The following is a 16,510-nucleotide window of genomic DNA, read 5'->3' as shown; positions in this document are numbered from 1 at the left end:
TGTGCTCTATGGGGGAGGGGGGCTCCTATACCTGTGCTCTATGGGGGAGGGGGCTCCTATACCTGTGCTCTATGGGGGAGGGGGGCTCCTATACCTGGGCTCTATGGGGGAGGGGGGCTCCTATACCTGTGCTCTATGGAGATGGGGGAGGGGGCTCCTATACCTGTGCTCTATGGGGGAGGGGGGCTCCTATACCTGTGCTCTATGGGGGAGGGGGGCTCCTATACCTGTGCTCTATGGGGGAGGGGGGCTCCTATACCTGTGCTCTATGGGGGAGGGGGGCTCCTATACCTGTGCTCTATGGGGGAGGGGAGCTCCTATACCTGTGCTCTATGGGGGAGGGGGGCTCCTATACCTGTGCTCTATGGGGGAGGGGGGCTCCTATACCTGTGCTCTATGGGGGAGGGGGGGCTCCTATACCTGTGCTCTATGGGGGAGGGGGCTCCTATACCTGTGCTCTATGGGGGAGGGGGGCTCCTATACCTGTGCTCTATGGGGGAGGGGGCTCCTATACCTGTGCTCTATGGGGGAGGGGGCTCCTATACCTGTGCTCTATGGGGGAGGGGGCTCCTATACCTGTGCTCTATGGGGGAGGGGGCTCCTATACCTGTGCTCTATGGAGATGGGGGAGGGGGCTCCTATACCTGTGCTCTATGGGGGAGGGGGCTCCTATACCTGTGCTCTATGGGGGAGGGGGCTCCTATACCTGTGCTCTATGGGGGAGGGGGGTGCTCCTATACCTGTGCTCTATGGGGGAGGGGGGTGCTCCTATACCTGTGCTCTATGGAGATGGGGGAGGGGGCTCCTATACCTGTGCTCTATGGAGATGGGGGAGGGGGCTCCTATACCTGTGCTCTATGGAGATGGGGGAGGGGGCTCCTATACCTGTGCTCTATGGGGGAGGGGGCTCCTATACCTGTGCTCTATGGGGGAGGGGGCTCCTATACCTGTGCTCTATGGAGATGGGGGGCTCCTATACCTGTGCTCTATGGAGATGGGGGGCTCCTATACCTGTTCTCTATGGAGATGGGGGAGGGTCCTATACCTGTGCTTTATGGAGATGGGGGAGGGGGGCTCCTATACCTGTGCTCTATGGAAATGGGGGAGGGGGCTCCTATACCTGTGCTTTATGGGGGAGGGGGGCTCCTATACCTGTGCTCTATGGAGATGGGGGAGGGGGGCTCCTATACCTGTGCTCTATCGGGAAGGGGAGCTCCTATACCTGTGCTCTATGGAGATGGGGGAGGGGCTCCTATACCTCTGCTCTATGGAGATGGGGGCTCCTATACCTCTGCTCTATGGAGATGGGGGCTCCTATACCTGTGCTCTATGGAGATGGGGGAGGAGGGGGCTCCTATACCTGTGCTTTATTGAGATGGGGGAGGGGGGCTCCTATACCTGTGCTCTATGGAGATGGGGGCTCCTATACCTGTGCTCTATAAAGTTGGGGGCCTCCTATACCTGTGCTCTATGGAGATGGGGGGCTCCTATACCTGTGCTCTATGGAGATGGGGGAGGGGCTCCTATACCTGTGCTCTATGGAGATGGGGGCTCCTATACCTGTGCTCTATTGAGATGGGGGAGGAGGGGGCTCCTATACCTGTGCTCTATTGAGATGGGGGAGGGGGGCTCCTATACCTGTGCTCTATGGGGGAGGACAGGTATAGGAGCCCCCTCCCTCATCTCCATAGAGCACAGGTATAGGAGCCCCCTCCTCCCCCATCTCAATAGAGCACAGGTATAGGAGCCCCCTTCCCCATCTCCATAGAGCACAGGTATAGGAGCCCCCCATCTCCATAGAGCACAGGTATAGGAGCCCCCTCCCTCATCTCCATAGAGCACAGGTATAGGAGCCCCCTCCCTCATCTCCATAGAGCACAGGTATAGGAGCCCCCTCCCTCATCTCCATAGAGCACAGGTATAGGAGCCCCCTCCCCCATCTCCATAGAGCACAGGTATAGGAGCCCCCCATCTCCATAGAGCACAGGTATAGGAGCCCCCCAACTTTATAGAGCACAGGTATAGGAGCCCCCCATCTCCATAGAGCACAGGTATAGGAGCCCCCTCCCCCATCCCCATAGAGCACAGGTATAGGAGCCCCCTCCCCCATCTCCATAGAGCACCGGTATAGGAGCCCCCTCCTCCCCCATCTCCATAGAGCACAGGTATAGGAGCCCCATCTCCATAGAGATGAGGGAGGGGGCTTTTATACCTGTGCACTATGGAGATGGGGGAGGGGGCTCCTATACCTGTGCTCTATGGAGATGGGGGGGCTCCTATACCTGTGCTCTATGGGGATGGGGGAGGGGGCTCCTATACCTGTGCTCTATGGGGGAGGGGGGCTCCTATACCTGTGCTCTATGGGGGAGGGGGGCTCCTATACCTGTGCTCTATGGAGATGGGGGAGGGGGGCTCCTATACCTGTGCTCTATGGGGATGGGGGAGGGGTCTCCTATACCTGTGCTCTATGGGGGAGGGGGGCTCCTATACCTGTGCACTATGGAGATGGGGGAGGGGGGCTCCTATACCTGTGCTCTATGGAGATGGGGGAGGGGGGCTCCTATACCTGTGCTCTATGGAGATGGGGGAGGGGGGCTCCTATACCTGTGCTCTATGGAGATGGGGGAGGGGGCTCCTATACCTGTGCTCTATGGAGATGGGGGAGGGGGCTCCTATACCTGTGCTCTATGGAGATGGGGGAGGGGGGGCTCCTATACCTGTGCTCTATGGGGGAGGGGGGCTCCTATACCTGTGCTCTATGGGGGAGGGGGAGGGGGAGGGGGGCTCCTATACCTGTGCTCTATGGGGGAGGGGGAGGGGGGCTCCTATACCTGTGCTCTATTGAGATGGGGGAGGAGGGGGCTCCTATACCTGTGCTCTATGGAGATGGGGGAGGGGGCTCCTATACCTGTGCTCTATGGGGGAGGGGGCTCCTATACCTGTGCTCTATTAAGATGGGGGAGGGGGCTCCTATACCTGTGCTCTATGGAGATGGGGGAGGGGGCTCCAATACCTGTGCTCTATGGAGATGGGGGAGGGGGCTCCTATACCTGTGCTCTATGGAGATGGGGGAGGGGGCTCCTATACCTGTGCTCTATGGAGATGGGGAGGGGGCTCCTATACCTGTGCTCTATGGGGAAGGGGGAGGGGGGGCTCCTATACCTGTGCTCTATGGAGATGGGGGCGGGGGGGGCTCCTATACCTGTGCTCTATGGAGATGGGGCTCCTATACCTGTGCTCTATGGAGATGGGGCTCCTATACCTGTGCTCTATGGAGATGGGGGGCTCCTATACCTGTGCTCTATGGAGATGGGGGAGGGGGAGCTCCTATACCTGTGCTCTATGGAGATGGGGGAGGGGGCTCCTATACCTGTGCTCTATGGAGATGGGGGAGGGGGAGCTCCTATACCTGTGCTCTATGGAGATGGGGGAGGGGGCTCCTATACCTGTACTCTATGGAGATGGGGGAGGGGGCTCCTATACCTGTACTCTATGGAGATGGGGGAGGGGGCTCCTATACCTGTGCTCTATGGAGATGGGGGAGGGGGGGGCTCCTATACCTGTGCTCTATGGAGATGGGGGAGGGGGGGCTCCTATACCTGTGCTCTATGGGGGAGGGGGGCTCCTATACCTGTGCTCTTTGGGGGAGGGGATCTCCTATACCTGTGCTCTATGGAGATGGGGGAGGGAGCTCCTATACCTGTGCTCTATGGAGATGGGGGAGGGGGCTCCTATACCTGTGCTCTGTGGGGGAGGGAGCTCCTATACCTGTGCTCTATGGAGATGGGGGAGGGGGCTCCTATACCTGTGCTCTATGGAGATGGGGGAGGGGGCTCCTATACCTGTGCTCTATGGAGATGGGGGAGGGGGCTCCTATACCTGTGCTCTATGGAGATGGGGCAGGGGGCTCCTATACCTGTGCTCTATGGGGGAGGGGGCTCCTATACCTGTGCTCTATGGAGATGGGGGAGGGGGCTCCTATACCTGTGCTCTATGGAGATGGGGGAGGGGGCTCCTATACCTGTGCTCTATGGGGGAGGGGGGCTCCTATACCTGTGCTCTATGGGGGAGGGGGCTCCTATACCTGTGCTCTATGGAGATGGGGGAGGGGGCTCCTATACCTGTGCTCTATGGAGATGGGGGAGGGGGCTCCTATACCTGTGCTCTATGGAGATGGGGGAGGGTCCTATACCTGTGCTCTATGGAGATGGGGGAGGGGGGCTCCTATACCTGTGCTCTATGGAGATGGGGAGGGGGCTCCTATACCTGTGCTCTATGGAGATGGGGAGGGGGGCTCCTATACCTGTGCTCTATGGAGATGGGGGAGGGGGCTCCTATACCTGTGCTCTATGGAGATGGGGGAGGGGGCTCCTATACCTGTGCTCTATGGAGATGGGGGAGGGGGCTCCTATACCTGTGCTCTATGGAGATGGGGGAGGGTCCTATACCTGTGCTCTATGGAGATGGGGAGGGGGGCTCCTATACCTGTGCTCTATGGAGATGGGGGAGGGGGCTCCTATACCTGTGCTCTATGGAGATGGGGGAGGGGGCTCCTATACCTGTGCTCTATGGAGATGGGGGAGGGTCCTATACCTGTGCTCTATGGAAATGGGGGAGGGTCCTATTCCTGTGCTCTATGGAGATGGGGGAGGGGGGCTCCTATACCTGTGCTCTATGGAGATGGGGGAGGGGGGCTCCTATACTTGTGCTGTATGGGGGAGGGGGCTCCTATACCTGTGCTCTATGGAGATGGGGGAGGGTCCTATACCTGTGCTCTATGAAGATGGGGGAGGGGGCTCCTATTCCTGTGCTCTATGGAGATGGGGGAGGGTCCTATACCTGTGCTCTATGGAGATGGGGGAGGGTCCTATACCTGTGCTCTATGGAGATGGGGGAGGGTCCTATACCTGTGCTCTATGGAGATGGGGGAGGGTCCTATACCTGTGCTCTATGGAGATGGGGGAGGGGGCTCCTATACCTGTGCTCTATGGAGATGGGGGAGGGGGCTCCTATACCTGTGCTCTATGGAGATGGGGGAGGGGGGGCTCCTATTCCTGTGCTCTATGGAGATGGGGGAGGGGGCTCCTATACCTGTGCTCTATGGAGATGGGGGGCTCCTATACCTGTGCTCTATGGAGATGGGGGAGGGGGCTCCTATACCTGTGCTCTATGGAGATGGGGGAGGGGGCTCCTATACCTGTGCTCTATGGGGGAGGGGGCTCCTATACCTGTGCTCTATGGAGATGGGGGAGGGGGCTCCTATACCTGTGCTCTATGGGGGAGGGGGCTCCTATACCTGTGCTCTATGGAGATGAGGGAGGGGGCTCCCATACCTGTGCTCTATGGAGATGGGGGAGGGGGCTCCCATACCTGTGCTCTATGGAGATGGGGGAGGGGGCTCCCATACCTGTGCTCTATGGAGATGGGGGAGGGGGCTCCCATACCTGTGCTCTATGGAGATGGGCTGCTCTCTGCTGTCACCTGACTGTCATTTATCCAGCTCCAGAGAAAGTCAGCCATCATACAGAGAGCTCCTGAACAGACACACACAGCCTGCTGCAGCCATAACACACACACACACACACACAGCTGCAGCCATAACACACACACACAGCCTGCTGCAGCCATAACACACACACACACACACACACAGCCTGCTGCAGCCATAGCACACACACACACAGCCTGCTGCAGCCATAGCGCACACAGCCTGCTGCAGCCATAGCGCACACACACACACACACACACACAGCCTGCTGCAGCCATAGCATACATACACACAGCCTGCTGCAGCCATAGCACACATACACACACACAGCTGCAGCCATAACACACACACACAGCCTGCTGCAGCCATAGCACACATACACACACACACAGCCTGCTGCAGCCATAGCACACACACACAGCCTGCTGCAGCCATAGCACACATACACACACACACACACAGCCTGCTGCAGCCATAGCACACACACACACACAGCCTGCTGCAGCCATAGCACACACAGCCTGCTGCAGCCATAGCACACATACACACACAGCCTTCTGCAGCCATAGCATACACACACACAGCCTGCTGCAGCCATAGCGCACACACACACACACAAACAGCCTGCTGCAGCCATAGCACACATACACACAGCCTGCTGCAGCCATAGCACACATACACACACAGCCTGCTGCAGCCATAGCACACACACACAGCCTGCTGCAGCCATAGCACACATACACACACACACACACACACACACACACAGCCTGCTGCAGCCACTGCATACACACACACACACACACAGCCTGCTGCAGCCATAGCATACACACACAGCCTGCTGCAGCCATAGCACACACACACATACACACACACACACACAGCTTGCTGCAGCCATAGCCCACACACATATAAACAGCCTGCTGCAGCCATAGCATACATACACACACACAGCCTGCTACAGCCATAGCATACATACACACACACAGCCTGCTACAGCCATAGCACACACACAACCTGCTGCAGCCATAGCATACACACACACAGCCTGCTGCAGCCATAGCATACATACACACACACACACACAGCGCCTGTTGCAGCCATGGCGCACACACACACACACACACACAGCCTGCTGCAGCCATAGCATACATACACACACACAGCCTGCTGCAGCCATAGCATACATACACAGCCTGCTGCAGTCATAGCATACACATACACGCAGCCTGCTGCAGCAATAGCATACATACACACACACAGCCTGCTGCAGCCATAGCATACATACACAGCCTGCTGCAGCCATAGCATACACATACACGCAGCCTGCTGCAGCCATAGCGCACGTACGCACGCATGCACACACACACACACACACACACACACACACACAGCCAGCTATCCCTCCATACACATGAACCATCATTCTGCAGCCAGCTATCCCTCCATACACATGAACCATTATTCTGATCCGTGTGAGGTCATTTATATTGTTGATGGTCACATGTTGGCTTAAAGGGGCAGACCATCGGTCGCCCTCCAGTGTTGAAAAAGAACGTCCTTTGGTATAAAAATAGTTTTATTTATCAGTACAGTTACTGGAGTGTACGCTGGGGCCGGCCGCCATTAGTGATACACGTATGGTACCGATATAATATCTCCCTTTAATCGGCGGCCGTGGTGTTCGCCTGTCACACGACGTCGGTCACAATGTTAGTTCATTAATCACATTGATTAGTAGTGGCCCCTCCCCCTGCGCAGGGGCCCCCAGACAGTGTGTGGGGGGGGCAGTGTAAGGTGTCTCTCCGGGGCCAGTCCTCGTGTCTGGTCCGGATACAGCGAGCACCGCAGCATCACAGCCTGCAGAAGGTGCCGCGCCTCCTCAGAGGGTCTCCACCGCTCTCCGCCATCGGCCTCCATTACACACAACACATCACAGTCCTCCAGGGTCACAGCGGCTTCCGGGAGGCCTGGGTGCGCGCGCTCAGCTCCGCCAGCTGCTGCGGGGTGGCCAGGGTGCGCAGGAGGCCGTTCTCATGCTCCAGGACACTATTCCTCTCCGTCAGATCCTTAATCTGATCCCTCAGCGCCTCCACCTCCTCCCGGACCGCGAACAGGAGATGCGTCTTCACCAGGTCCTGAGGGGAGAGAGCAAGGGGGATGGAATAGCAGAGCTGTGTGTGAGCTCAGGGCAGGAATAGCAGAGCTGTGTGTGAGCTCAGGGCAGGAATAGCAGAGCTGTGTGTGAGCTCAGGGCAGGAATAGCAGAGCTGTGTGTGAGCTCAGGGCAGGAATAGCAGAGCTGTGTGTGAGGTCAGGGCAGGAATAGCAGAGCTGTGTGTGAGCTCAGGGCAGGAATAGCAGAGCTGTGTGTGAGCTCAGGGCAGGAATAGCAGAGCTGTGTGTGAGCTCAGGGCAGGATCAGCAGAGCTGTGTGTGAGCTCAGGGCAGGATCAGCAGAGCTGTGTGTGAGATCAGGGTAGGAATAGCAGAGCTGTCTGTGTGAGATCAGGGCAGGAATAGCAGAGCTGTGTGTGAGCTCAGGGCAGGAATAGCAGAGCTGTGTGTGATCTCAGGGCAGGAGTAGCAGAGCTGTGTGTGAGCTCAGGGCAGGATCAGCAGAGCTGTGTGTGAGCTCAGGGCAGGATCAGCAGAGCTGTGTGTGAGCTCAGGGCAGGAATAGCAGAGCTGTGTATGTGTGAGATCAGGGTAGGAATAGCAGAGCTGTCTGTGTGAGATCAGGGCAGGAATAGCAGAGCTGTGTGTGAGCTCAGGGCAGGAATAGCAGAGCTGTGTGTGATCTCAGGGCAGAAGTAGCAGAGCTGCGTGTGAGCTCAGGGCAGGAATAGCAGAGCTGCGTGTGAGGTCAGGGCAGAAGTAGCAGAGCTGTGTGTGAGCTCAGGGCAGGATCAGCAGAGCTGTGTGAGCTCAGGGCAGGAATAGCAGAGCTGTGTGTGTGTGTGTGAGCTCAGGGCAGGAATAGCAGAGCTGTGTGTGTGTGAGATCAGGGTAGGAATAGCAGAGCTGTCTGTGTGTGAGCTAAGTGCAGGAATAGCAGAGCTGTGTGTGAGCTCAGGGCAGGAATAGCAGAGCCGTGTGTGTGTGTGTGTGTGTGTGTGTGTGTGGGGTCAGTGCAGGAGCTGTGTGTGTGTGCGTGCAGGAGTAGCAGAGCTGTGTGTGAGCTCATGGCAGAAAGAGCAGAGCTGTGTGTGTTAGTGTGCAGGAATAGCAGAGCTCTGTGTGTGTGCAGGAATAGAAGAGCTCTGTGTGTGAGGTCAGTGCAGGAATAGCAGAGCTGTGTGTGCAGGAGTAGCAGAGCTGTGTGTGTGTGCAGGAATAGCAGAGCTGTGTGTGAGGTCAGTGCAGGAATAGCAGAGCTCTGTGTGTGTGTGTGCAGGAATAGCAGAGCTCTGTGTGTGAGGTCAGTGCAGGAGTAGCAGAGTTGTGTGTGTGCAGGAATAGCAGAGCTCTGTGTGTGTGTGTGCAGGAGTAGCAGAGTTGTGTGTGTGCAGGAATAGCAGAGTTGTGTGTGTGCAGGAATAGCAGAGCTCTGTGTGTGAGGTCAGTGCAGGAGTAGCAGAGTTGTGTGTGCAGGAATAGCAGAGCTCTCTGTGTGTGTGTGCAGGAGTAGCAGAGTTGTGTGTGTGCAGGAATAGCAGAGTTGTGTGTGTGCAGGAATAGCAGAGCTGTGTGTTACTCACCATGGCCTGTTCGATCTTGTTGTCTATGGCGCCGGCGCTGTTGGACGTGCTGTGAGGGAGAGACAGAGAGGAGGGTCAGCATGATGTAGCAGTGCTGGTGCTGCGGGACTAGTTTAGTGTGTGGCTGTGACTATGGCGCCTCACATTCCTCATACACCTTCCAGCTTTCTGCTCCCGCACACTGGGGGCTATTCACTACCTGAGTAAACTGACCGACATTCTTAAAGGGGAACACACCAGAGCGGGGGGGGGGGTGTATGGTGGCGGGCGGCCCCCTTACCTGTCGCTCTCGCTCTCATCGATACTGAAGACGGATCGGGCCAGGAGCAGGCGTTCATTGAAGACATCTGACACTGGTCGGTTGGGGCGCGGCTCGTTCTGCACAGTGATTCGCGGTGACACCGGACATGGGGGCGGAGACACAGGACACAGGGGCGGAGACACCTGCGTGGGGGAGGGGAGAACACCGCACACTGATACATTGTATAGATATCTGTGTAACATTAGCCTCCTGATTGGCTGTGACTGGTCACATGACGCGGGGGGGGGGTCTCACCTGACCCGCTGGCTCCTTGTTGGTTCCTGCAGGGAATATAGGGGCCCCCTGTGAGCGGGGGGCCTGCTGGCCCTTGGCCCCGCCTCCTGGTGAGAGTAGTAGGGGGCTGGCTGGAGCAGACCTGGGGAGGCCGGAGTCCAGGGAGTGGCCGGCCCCCGCTCGCTGCTGTTGGCCGCCCACCTCCAGGTTATAGAAGTCCACACAGCTCCAGCGCCCCTTCTGGTAACGCCGCCCCCCGCCCAGCGGGCCCTGGTCTAACCGCACCAGCCGGAAGCGGGAGGTGGGGGGCGAGCGAGGGCCACTAGGCGGAGACGGAGAGCGCCCGGCGGGGGGCGGGGAGATGGGCGAGGACGGCTGGTAGTCACTGGTCACACTGGTGATCTGGAAGCCGCTCCGCTTCTTCCCTCCACTCATGGTGGAGCCGTCCTGCCGGAGAGAGAGACACCGTCACTACACCACGTTATACTGTACAGCTCTACTATACTACCATATCACCACACCACATCGTACAGCTCTACTATACTACCATATCACTACACCGCATCGTACAGCTCTACTATACTACCATATCACTACACCACATCGTACAGCTCTACTATACTACCATATCACTACACCAAGTTATACTGTACAGCTCTACTATACTACCATATCACCACACCACATCGTACAGCTCTACTATACTACCATATCACTACACCAAGTTATACTGTACAGCTCTACTATACTACCATATCACCACACCACATCGTACAGCTCTACTATACTACCATATCACCACACCACATCGTACAGCTCTACTATACTACCATATCACTACACCACGTTATACCGTACAGCTCTACTATACTACCATATCACTACACCACATCGTACAGCTCTACTATACTACCATATCACTACACCACATCGTACAGCTCATACATCACACATTCGCTCTGCTATTCCTGTACATCCTGACCATACATCACACATTCGCTCTGCTATTCCTGTACATCCCGACCATACATCACACATTCGCTCTGCTATTCCTGTACATCCACACCATACATCACACATTCGCTCTGCTATTCCTGTACATCCACACCATACATCACACATTCGCTCTGCTATTCCTGTACATCCACACCATACATCACACATCCACTCTGCTATTCCTGTACATCCACACCATACATCACACATCCACTCTGCTATTCCTGTACACCCACACCATACATTACTATCCCAGCACTGCTATCTGATACAGCACTATGTCACTACACAACCATGTAGACTCTGCTATTCCAGCACATCCAGATGCTGCACTGCGGCTCTGCTACATCACACACCAGAGCAGTGTTGCCCGGGATATTTCTGGCTGTGACTATTATACAAAGAGACTGGTGGTGAGCCGGCTGCAGTCCCCCCTGCGGCCACTGGGAGCGCTGCTCTGGGAGATGTGTGACCCCAGAGTGTTCTGTGCAACGTATAAAGCAGAGCTGTGATGGTGTGCAGTGTATTAGCAGAGCTGTGATGGTGTGCAGTGTATTAGCAGAGCTGTGATGGTGTGTGCAGTGTATAAGCAGAGCTGTGATGGTGTGTGCGGTGTATTAGCAGAGCTGTGATGGTGTGTGCAGTGTATTAGCAGAGCTGTGATGGTGTCCCGTGCAGTGTATTAGCAGAGCTGTGATGGTGTGCAGTGTATTAGCAGAGCTGTGATGGTGTGCACTGTATTAGCAGAGCTGTGATGGTGTGTGCAGTGTATAAGCAGAGCTGTGATGGTGTGTGCGGTGTATTAGCAGAGCTGTGATGGTGTCCCGTGCAGTGTATTAGCAGAGCTGTAATGGTGTGTGCGGTGTATTAGCAGAGCTGTGATGGTGTGTGCAGTGTATTAGCAGAGCTGTGATGGTGTCCCGTGCAGTGTATTAGCAGAGCTGTGATGGTGTCCCGTGCGGTGTATTAGCAGAGCTGTGATGGTGTCCCGTGCAGTGTATTAGCAGAGCTGTGATGGTGTGTGCAGTGTATTAGCAGAGCTGTGATGGTGTGTGCAGTGTATTAGCAGAGCTGTGATGGTGTGTGCGGTGTATTAGCAGAGCTGTGATGGTGTGTGCGGTGTATTAGCAGAGCTGTGATGGTGTGTGCAGTGTATTAGCACAGCTGTGATGGTGTCCCGTGCAGTGTATTAGCACAGCTGTAATGGTGTGTGCGGTGTATTAGCAGAGCTGTGATGGTGTCCCGTGCAGTGTATTAGCAGAGCTGTAATGGTGTGTGCGGTGTATTAGCAGAGCTGTGATGGTGTGTGCGGTGTATTAGCAGAGCTGTAATGGTGTGTGCGGTGTATTAGCAGAGCTGTAATGGTGTGTGCGGTGTATTAGCAGAGCTGTGATGGTGTGTGCGGTGTATTAGCAGAGCTGTGATGGTGTGTGCGGTGTATTAGCAGAGCTGTGATGGTGTGTGCAGTGTATTAGCAGAGCTGTGATGGTGTCCCGTGCAGTGTATTAGCAGAGCTGTGATGGTGTGTGCAGTGTATTAGCAGAGCTGTGATGGTGTCCCGTGCAGTGTATTAGCAGAGCTGTGATGGTGTCCCGTGCAGTGTATTAGCAGAGCTGTGATGGTGTGTGCGGTGTATTAGCAGAGCTGTGATGGTGTGCAGTGTATTAGCAGAGCTGTGATGGTGTCCCGTGCAGTGTATTAGCAGAGCTGTGATGGTGTCCCGTGCGATGTATTAGCAGAGCTGTGATGGTGTGTGCAGTGTATTAGCAGAGCTGTGATGGTGTGTGCGGTGTATTAGCAGAGCTGTGATGGTGTGTAGTGTATTAGCAGAGCTGTGATGGTGTCCTGTGCGGTGTATTAGCAGAGCTGTGATGGTGTGTGCGGTGTATTAGCAGAGCTGTGATGGTGTGTGCGGTGTGTTAGCAGAGCTGTGATGGTGTCCCGTGCAGTGTATTAGCAGAGCTGTGATGGTGTGTGCAGTGTATTAGCAGAGCTGTGATGGTGTCCTGTGCGGTGTATTAGCAGAGCTGTGATGGTGTGTGCGGTGTATTAGCAGAGCTGTGATGGTGTGTGCGATGTGTTAGCAGAGCTGTGATGGTGTCCCGTGCAGTGTATTAGCAGAGCTGTGATGGTGTCCCGTGCGGTGTATTAGCAGAGCTGTGATGGTGTGTGCGGTGTATTAGCAGAGCTGTGATGGTGTCCCGTGCAGTGTATTAGCAGAGCTGTGATGGTGTCCCGTGCGGTGTATTAGCAGAGCTGTGATGGTGTGTGCGGTGTATTAGCAGAGCTGTGATGGTGTCCTGTGCGGTGTATTAGCAGAGCTGTGATGGTGTGTGCGGTGTATTAGCAGAGCTGTGATGGTGTCCTGTGCGGTGTATTAGCAGAGCTGTGATGGTGTGTGCGGTGTATTAGCAGAGCTGTGATGGTGTCCCGTGTAGTGTAATTAGCAGAGCTGTAATGGTGTGTGCGGTGTATTAGCAGAGCTGTGATGGTGTGTGCGGTGTATTAGCAGAGCTGTGATGGTGTGTGCGGTGTATTAGCAGAGCTGTGATGGTGTGTGCGGTGTATTAGCAGAGCTGTGATGGTGTCCCGTGCGGTGTATTAGCAGAGCTGTGATGGTGTGTGCGGTGTATTAGCAGAGCTGTGATGGTGTGTGCGGTGTATTAGCAGAGCTGTGATGGTGTGCACTGTATTAGCAGAGCTGTGATGGTGTGTGCGGTGTATTAGCAGAGCTGTGATGGTGTCCCGTGCGGTGTATTAGCAGAGCTGTGATGGTGTCCCGTGCAGTGTATTAGCAGAGCTGTGATGGTGTGTGCGGTGTATTAGCAGAGCTGTGATGGTGTCCCGTGCAGTGTATTAGCAGAGCTGTGATGGTGTGTGCGGTGTATTAGCAGAGCTGTGATGGTGTCCCGTGCAGTGTATTAGCAGAGCTGTGATGGTGTGTGCGGTGTATTAGCAGAGCTGTGATGGTGTCCCGTGCGGTGTATTAGCAGAGCTGTGATGGTGTCCCGTGCACTCTCCTAACATCTGCTCCTATACACAGTCACACATCCGTGTGTCAGGCACCTCCACGCCTCCCCTTAGGACTGTCTCAGCGGTATATAGCAGTCACTCACCTGCTGTGTAGTGGAGCGGTGCTGTGGAGCAGGGTGGTGGTCCTGGGCTAGTTGCTGAGGGTAGTTGTGCAGGGTGTTTGCAGGTCTCCTGTCTCTGCTGCCCCCCTCATCCTCCTTCCCTGCTGTCTCTGATCACCCTGCTGACATCTCTGCTGTCAGGAAGTCCGGCCTCTTCTCTCTCTCTGTCCCCCAAGTGCTTCCTTCCCTCTCTCTCTCCTTCTCACTCTCTTTCTGTCTCTCCTCCCCTTTCTGCTGTCTCCCCCTCCTCTCAGGGTGTCTCTGTCACACTCTCTGCTGCTTCCAGTCCTTGCTGGGCTGTCTCTGACACCCTCCCCATCCACTCTCTCCACTAACTCCAGGATCTTCCTCTAAACTTTCTGTCCAGGATTTTCTCCCTCATCAGTCCCTGTGGTCTCCTCTCCTGGTGTGTGCAGTGTATGAAGCAGAGCTGAGAGAGTGTTCTGTGCAGTGTATGAAGCAGAGCTGAGAGAGTGTACTGTGCAGCGGATGAAGCAGAGCTGAGAGAGTGTTCTGTGCAGTGTATGAAGCAGAGCTGAGAGAGTGTACTGTGCAGTGGATGAAGCAGAGCTGAGAGAGTGTTCTGTGCAGTGTGTCAGGCAGAGCTGAGAGTGTTCTGTGCAGTGTATGAAGCAGAGCTGAGAGAGTGTTCTGTGCAGTGTATGAAGCAGAGCTGAGAGAGTGTTCTGTGCAGTGTATGAAGCAGAGCTGAGAGAGTGTACTGTGCAGTGGATGAAGCAGAGCTGAGTGTTCTGTGCAGTGTATGAAGCAGAGCTGAGAGAGTGTACTGTGCAGTGTATGAAGCAGAGCTGAGAGAGTGTTCTGTGCAGTGTATGAAGCAGAGCTGAGAGAGTGTTCTGTGCAGTGGATGAAGCAGAGCTGAGAGAGTGTACTGTGCAGTGGATGAAGCAGAGCTGAGAGAGTGTTCTGTGCAGTGTATGAAGCAGAGCTGAGAGAGTGTTCTGTGCAGTGGGTGAAGCAGAGCTGAGAGAGTGTACTCTGCAGTGTATGAAGCAGAGCTGAGAGAGTGTACTGTGCAGTGGATGAAGCAGAGCTGAGTGTTCTGTGCAGTGTATGAAGCAGAGCTGAGAGAGTGTACTGTGCAGTGTATGAAGCAGAGCTGAGAGAGTGTTCTGTGCAGTGTATGAAGCAGAGCTGAGAGAGTGTTCTGTGCAGTGGATGAAGCAGAGCTGAGAGAGTGTACTCTGCAGTGTATGAAGCAGAGCTGAGAGAGTGTTCTGTGCAGTGTATGAAGCAGAGCGAACTGAGAGAGTGTTATGTGCAGCGGATAAAGCAGAGCTGAGAGAGTGTTCTGTGCAGTGTATGAAGCAGGGCTGAGAGAGTGTTCTGTGCAGTGTATGAAGCAGAGCTGAGAGAGTGTTCTGTGCAGTGTATGAAGCAGGGCTGAGAGAGTGTTCTGTGCAGTGTATGAAGCAGAGCTGAGAGAGTGTACTGTGCAGTGTATGAAGCAGAGCTGAGAGAGTGTTCTGTGCAGTGTATGAAGCAGGGCTGAGAGAGTGTTCTGTGCAGTGTATGAAGCAGAGCTGAGAGAGTGTACTGTGCAGTGTATGAAGCAGAGCTGAGAGAGTGTACTGTGCAGTGTATGAAGCAGAGGTGAGAGAGTGTACTGTGCAGGGTGTTAGAGCTGAGAGAGTGTTCTGTGCAGTGGATGAAGCAGAGCTGAGAGAGTGTACTGTGCAGCGGATGAAGCAGAGCTGAGAGAGTGTACTGTGCAGCGGATGAAGCAGAGCTGAGAGAGTGTTCTGTGCAGTGGATGAAGCAGAGCTGAAAGAGTGTACTGTGCAGTGTATGAAGCAGAGCTGAGAGAGTGTTCTGTGCAGCGGATGACGCAGAGCTGAGAGAGTGTTCTGTGCAGCGGATGAAGCAGAGCTGAAAGAGTGTACTGTGCAGTGTATGAAGCAGAGCTGAGAGAGTGTTCTGTGCAGCGGATGAAGCAGAGCTGAGAGAGTGTTCTGTGCAGCGGATGAAGCAGAACTGAAAGAGTGTTCTGTGCAGTGTATGAAGCAGAGCTGAGAGAGTGTTCTGTGCAGGGTGTTGGAGCTGAGAGAGTGTTCCGTGCAGTGGATGAAGCAGAGCTGAGAGAGTGTTCTGTGCAGTGTATGAAGCAGAGCTGAGAGAGTGTTCTGTGCAGTGTATGAAGCAGAGCTGAGAGTGTACTGTGCAGCGGTTGAAGCAGAGCTGAGAGAGTGTACTGTGCAGGGTGTTAGAGCTGAGAGAGTGTTCTGTGCAGCGTATGAAGCAGAACTGAGAGAGTGTACTGTGCAGTGTATGAAGCAGAGCTGAGAGAGTGTACTGTGCAGTGTATGAAGCAGAGCTAAAAGAGTGTACTGTGCAGTGTATGAAGCAGAGCTGAGAGAGTGTTCTGTGCAGCGGATGAAGCAGAGCTGAGAGAGTGTTCTGTGCAGCGGATGAAGCAGAGCTGAAAGAGTGTACTGTGCAGTGTATGAAGCAGAGCTGAGAGAGTGTTCTGTGCAGCGGATGAAGCAGAGCTGAGAGAGTGTTCTGTGCAGCGGATGAAGCAGAGCTGAAAGAGTGTACTGTGCAGTGTATGAAGCAGAGCTGAGAGAGTGTTCTGTGCAGGGTGTTGGAGCTGAGAGAGTGTTCCGTGCAGTGGATGAAGCAGAGCTGAGAGAGT

At 55.1% G+C, this 16,510-nt stretch overlaps 1 protein-coding gene across 2 annotated transcripts in view; it reads right to left on the bottom strand.

Annotated features, from left to right (window-relative positions):
- Positions 1-7,049: 7,049 nt before the first annotated feature.
- Positions 7,050-16,510, bottom strand: part of TSC22D4 (TSC22 domain family member 4) — a 29,495-nt gene continuing 20,034 nt past the window's right edge. Inside the window, exons 1-5 of one of the 2 annotated variants that reach the window (XM_069950030.1) lie at positions 13,837-14,046; positions 9,746-10,171; positions 9,470-9,633; positions 9,190-9,238; positions 7,050-7,626 (exon numbers count right to left, since the gene is read on the bottom strand). In XM_069950030.1, coding sequence (XP_069806131.1) covers positions 7,438-7,626; positions 9,190-9,238; positions 9,470-9,633; positions 9,746-10,159 — 816 coding nt within the window. In that variant the 5' untranslated portion in view covers positions 10,160-10,171; positions 13,837-14,046 and the 3' untranslated portion in view covers positions 7,050-7,437. Of the gene's footprint in view, positions 7,627-9,189; positions 9,239-9,469; positions 9,634-9,745; positions 10,172-13,836; positions 14,047-16,510 lie in introns of those variants that run through there. The other variant, XM_069950038.1, reaches the window with a different exon arrangement.

Source organism: Dendropsophus ebraccatus, chromosome 1, assembly GCF_027789765.1.
Source record: "Dendropsophus ebraccatus isolate aDenEbr1 chromosome 1, aDenEbr1.pat, whole genome shotgun sequence".
Lineage (NCBI taxonomy): Eukaryota > Metazoa > Chordata > Amphibia > Anura > Hylidae > Dendropsophus > Dendropsophus ebraccatus.
Note: the sequence above shows the minus strand (reverse complement) of the source record. Positions and strands in the feature narration are given on the sequence as shown.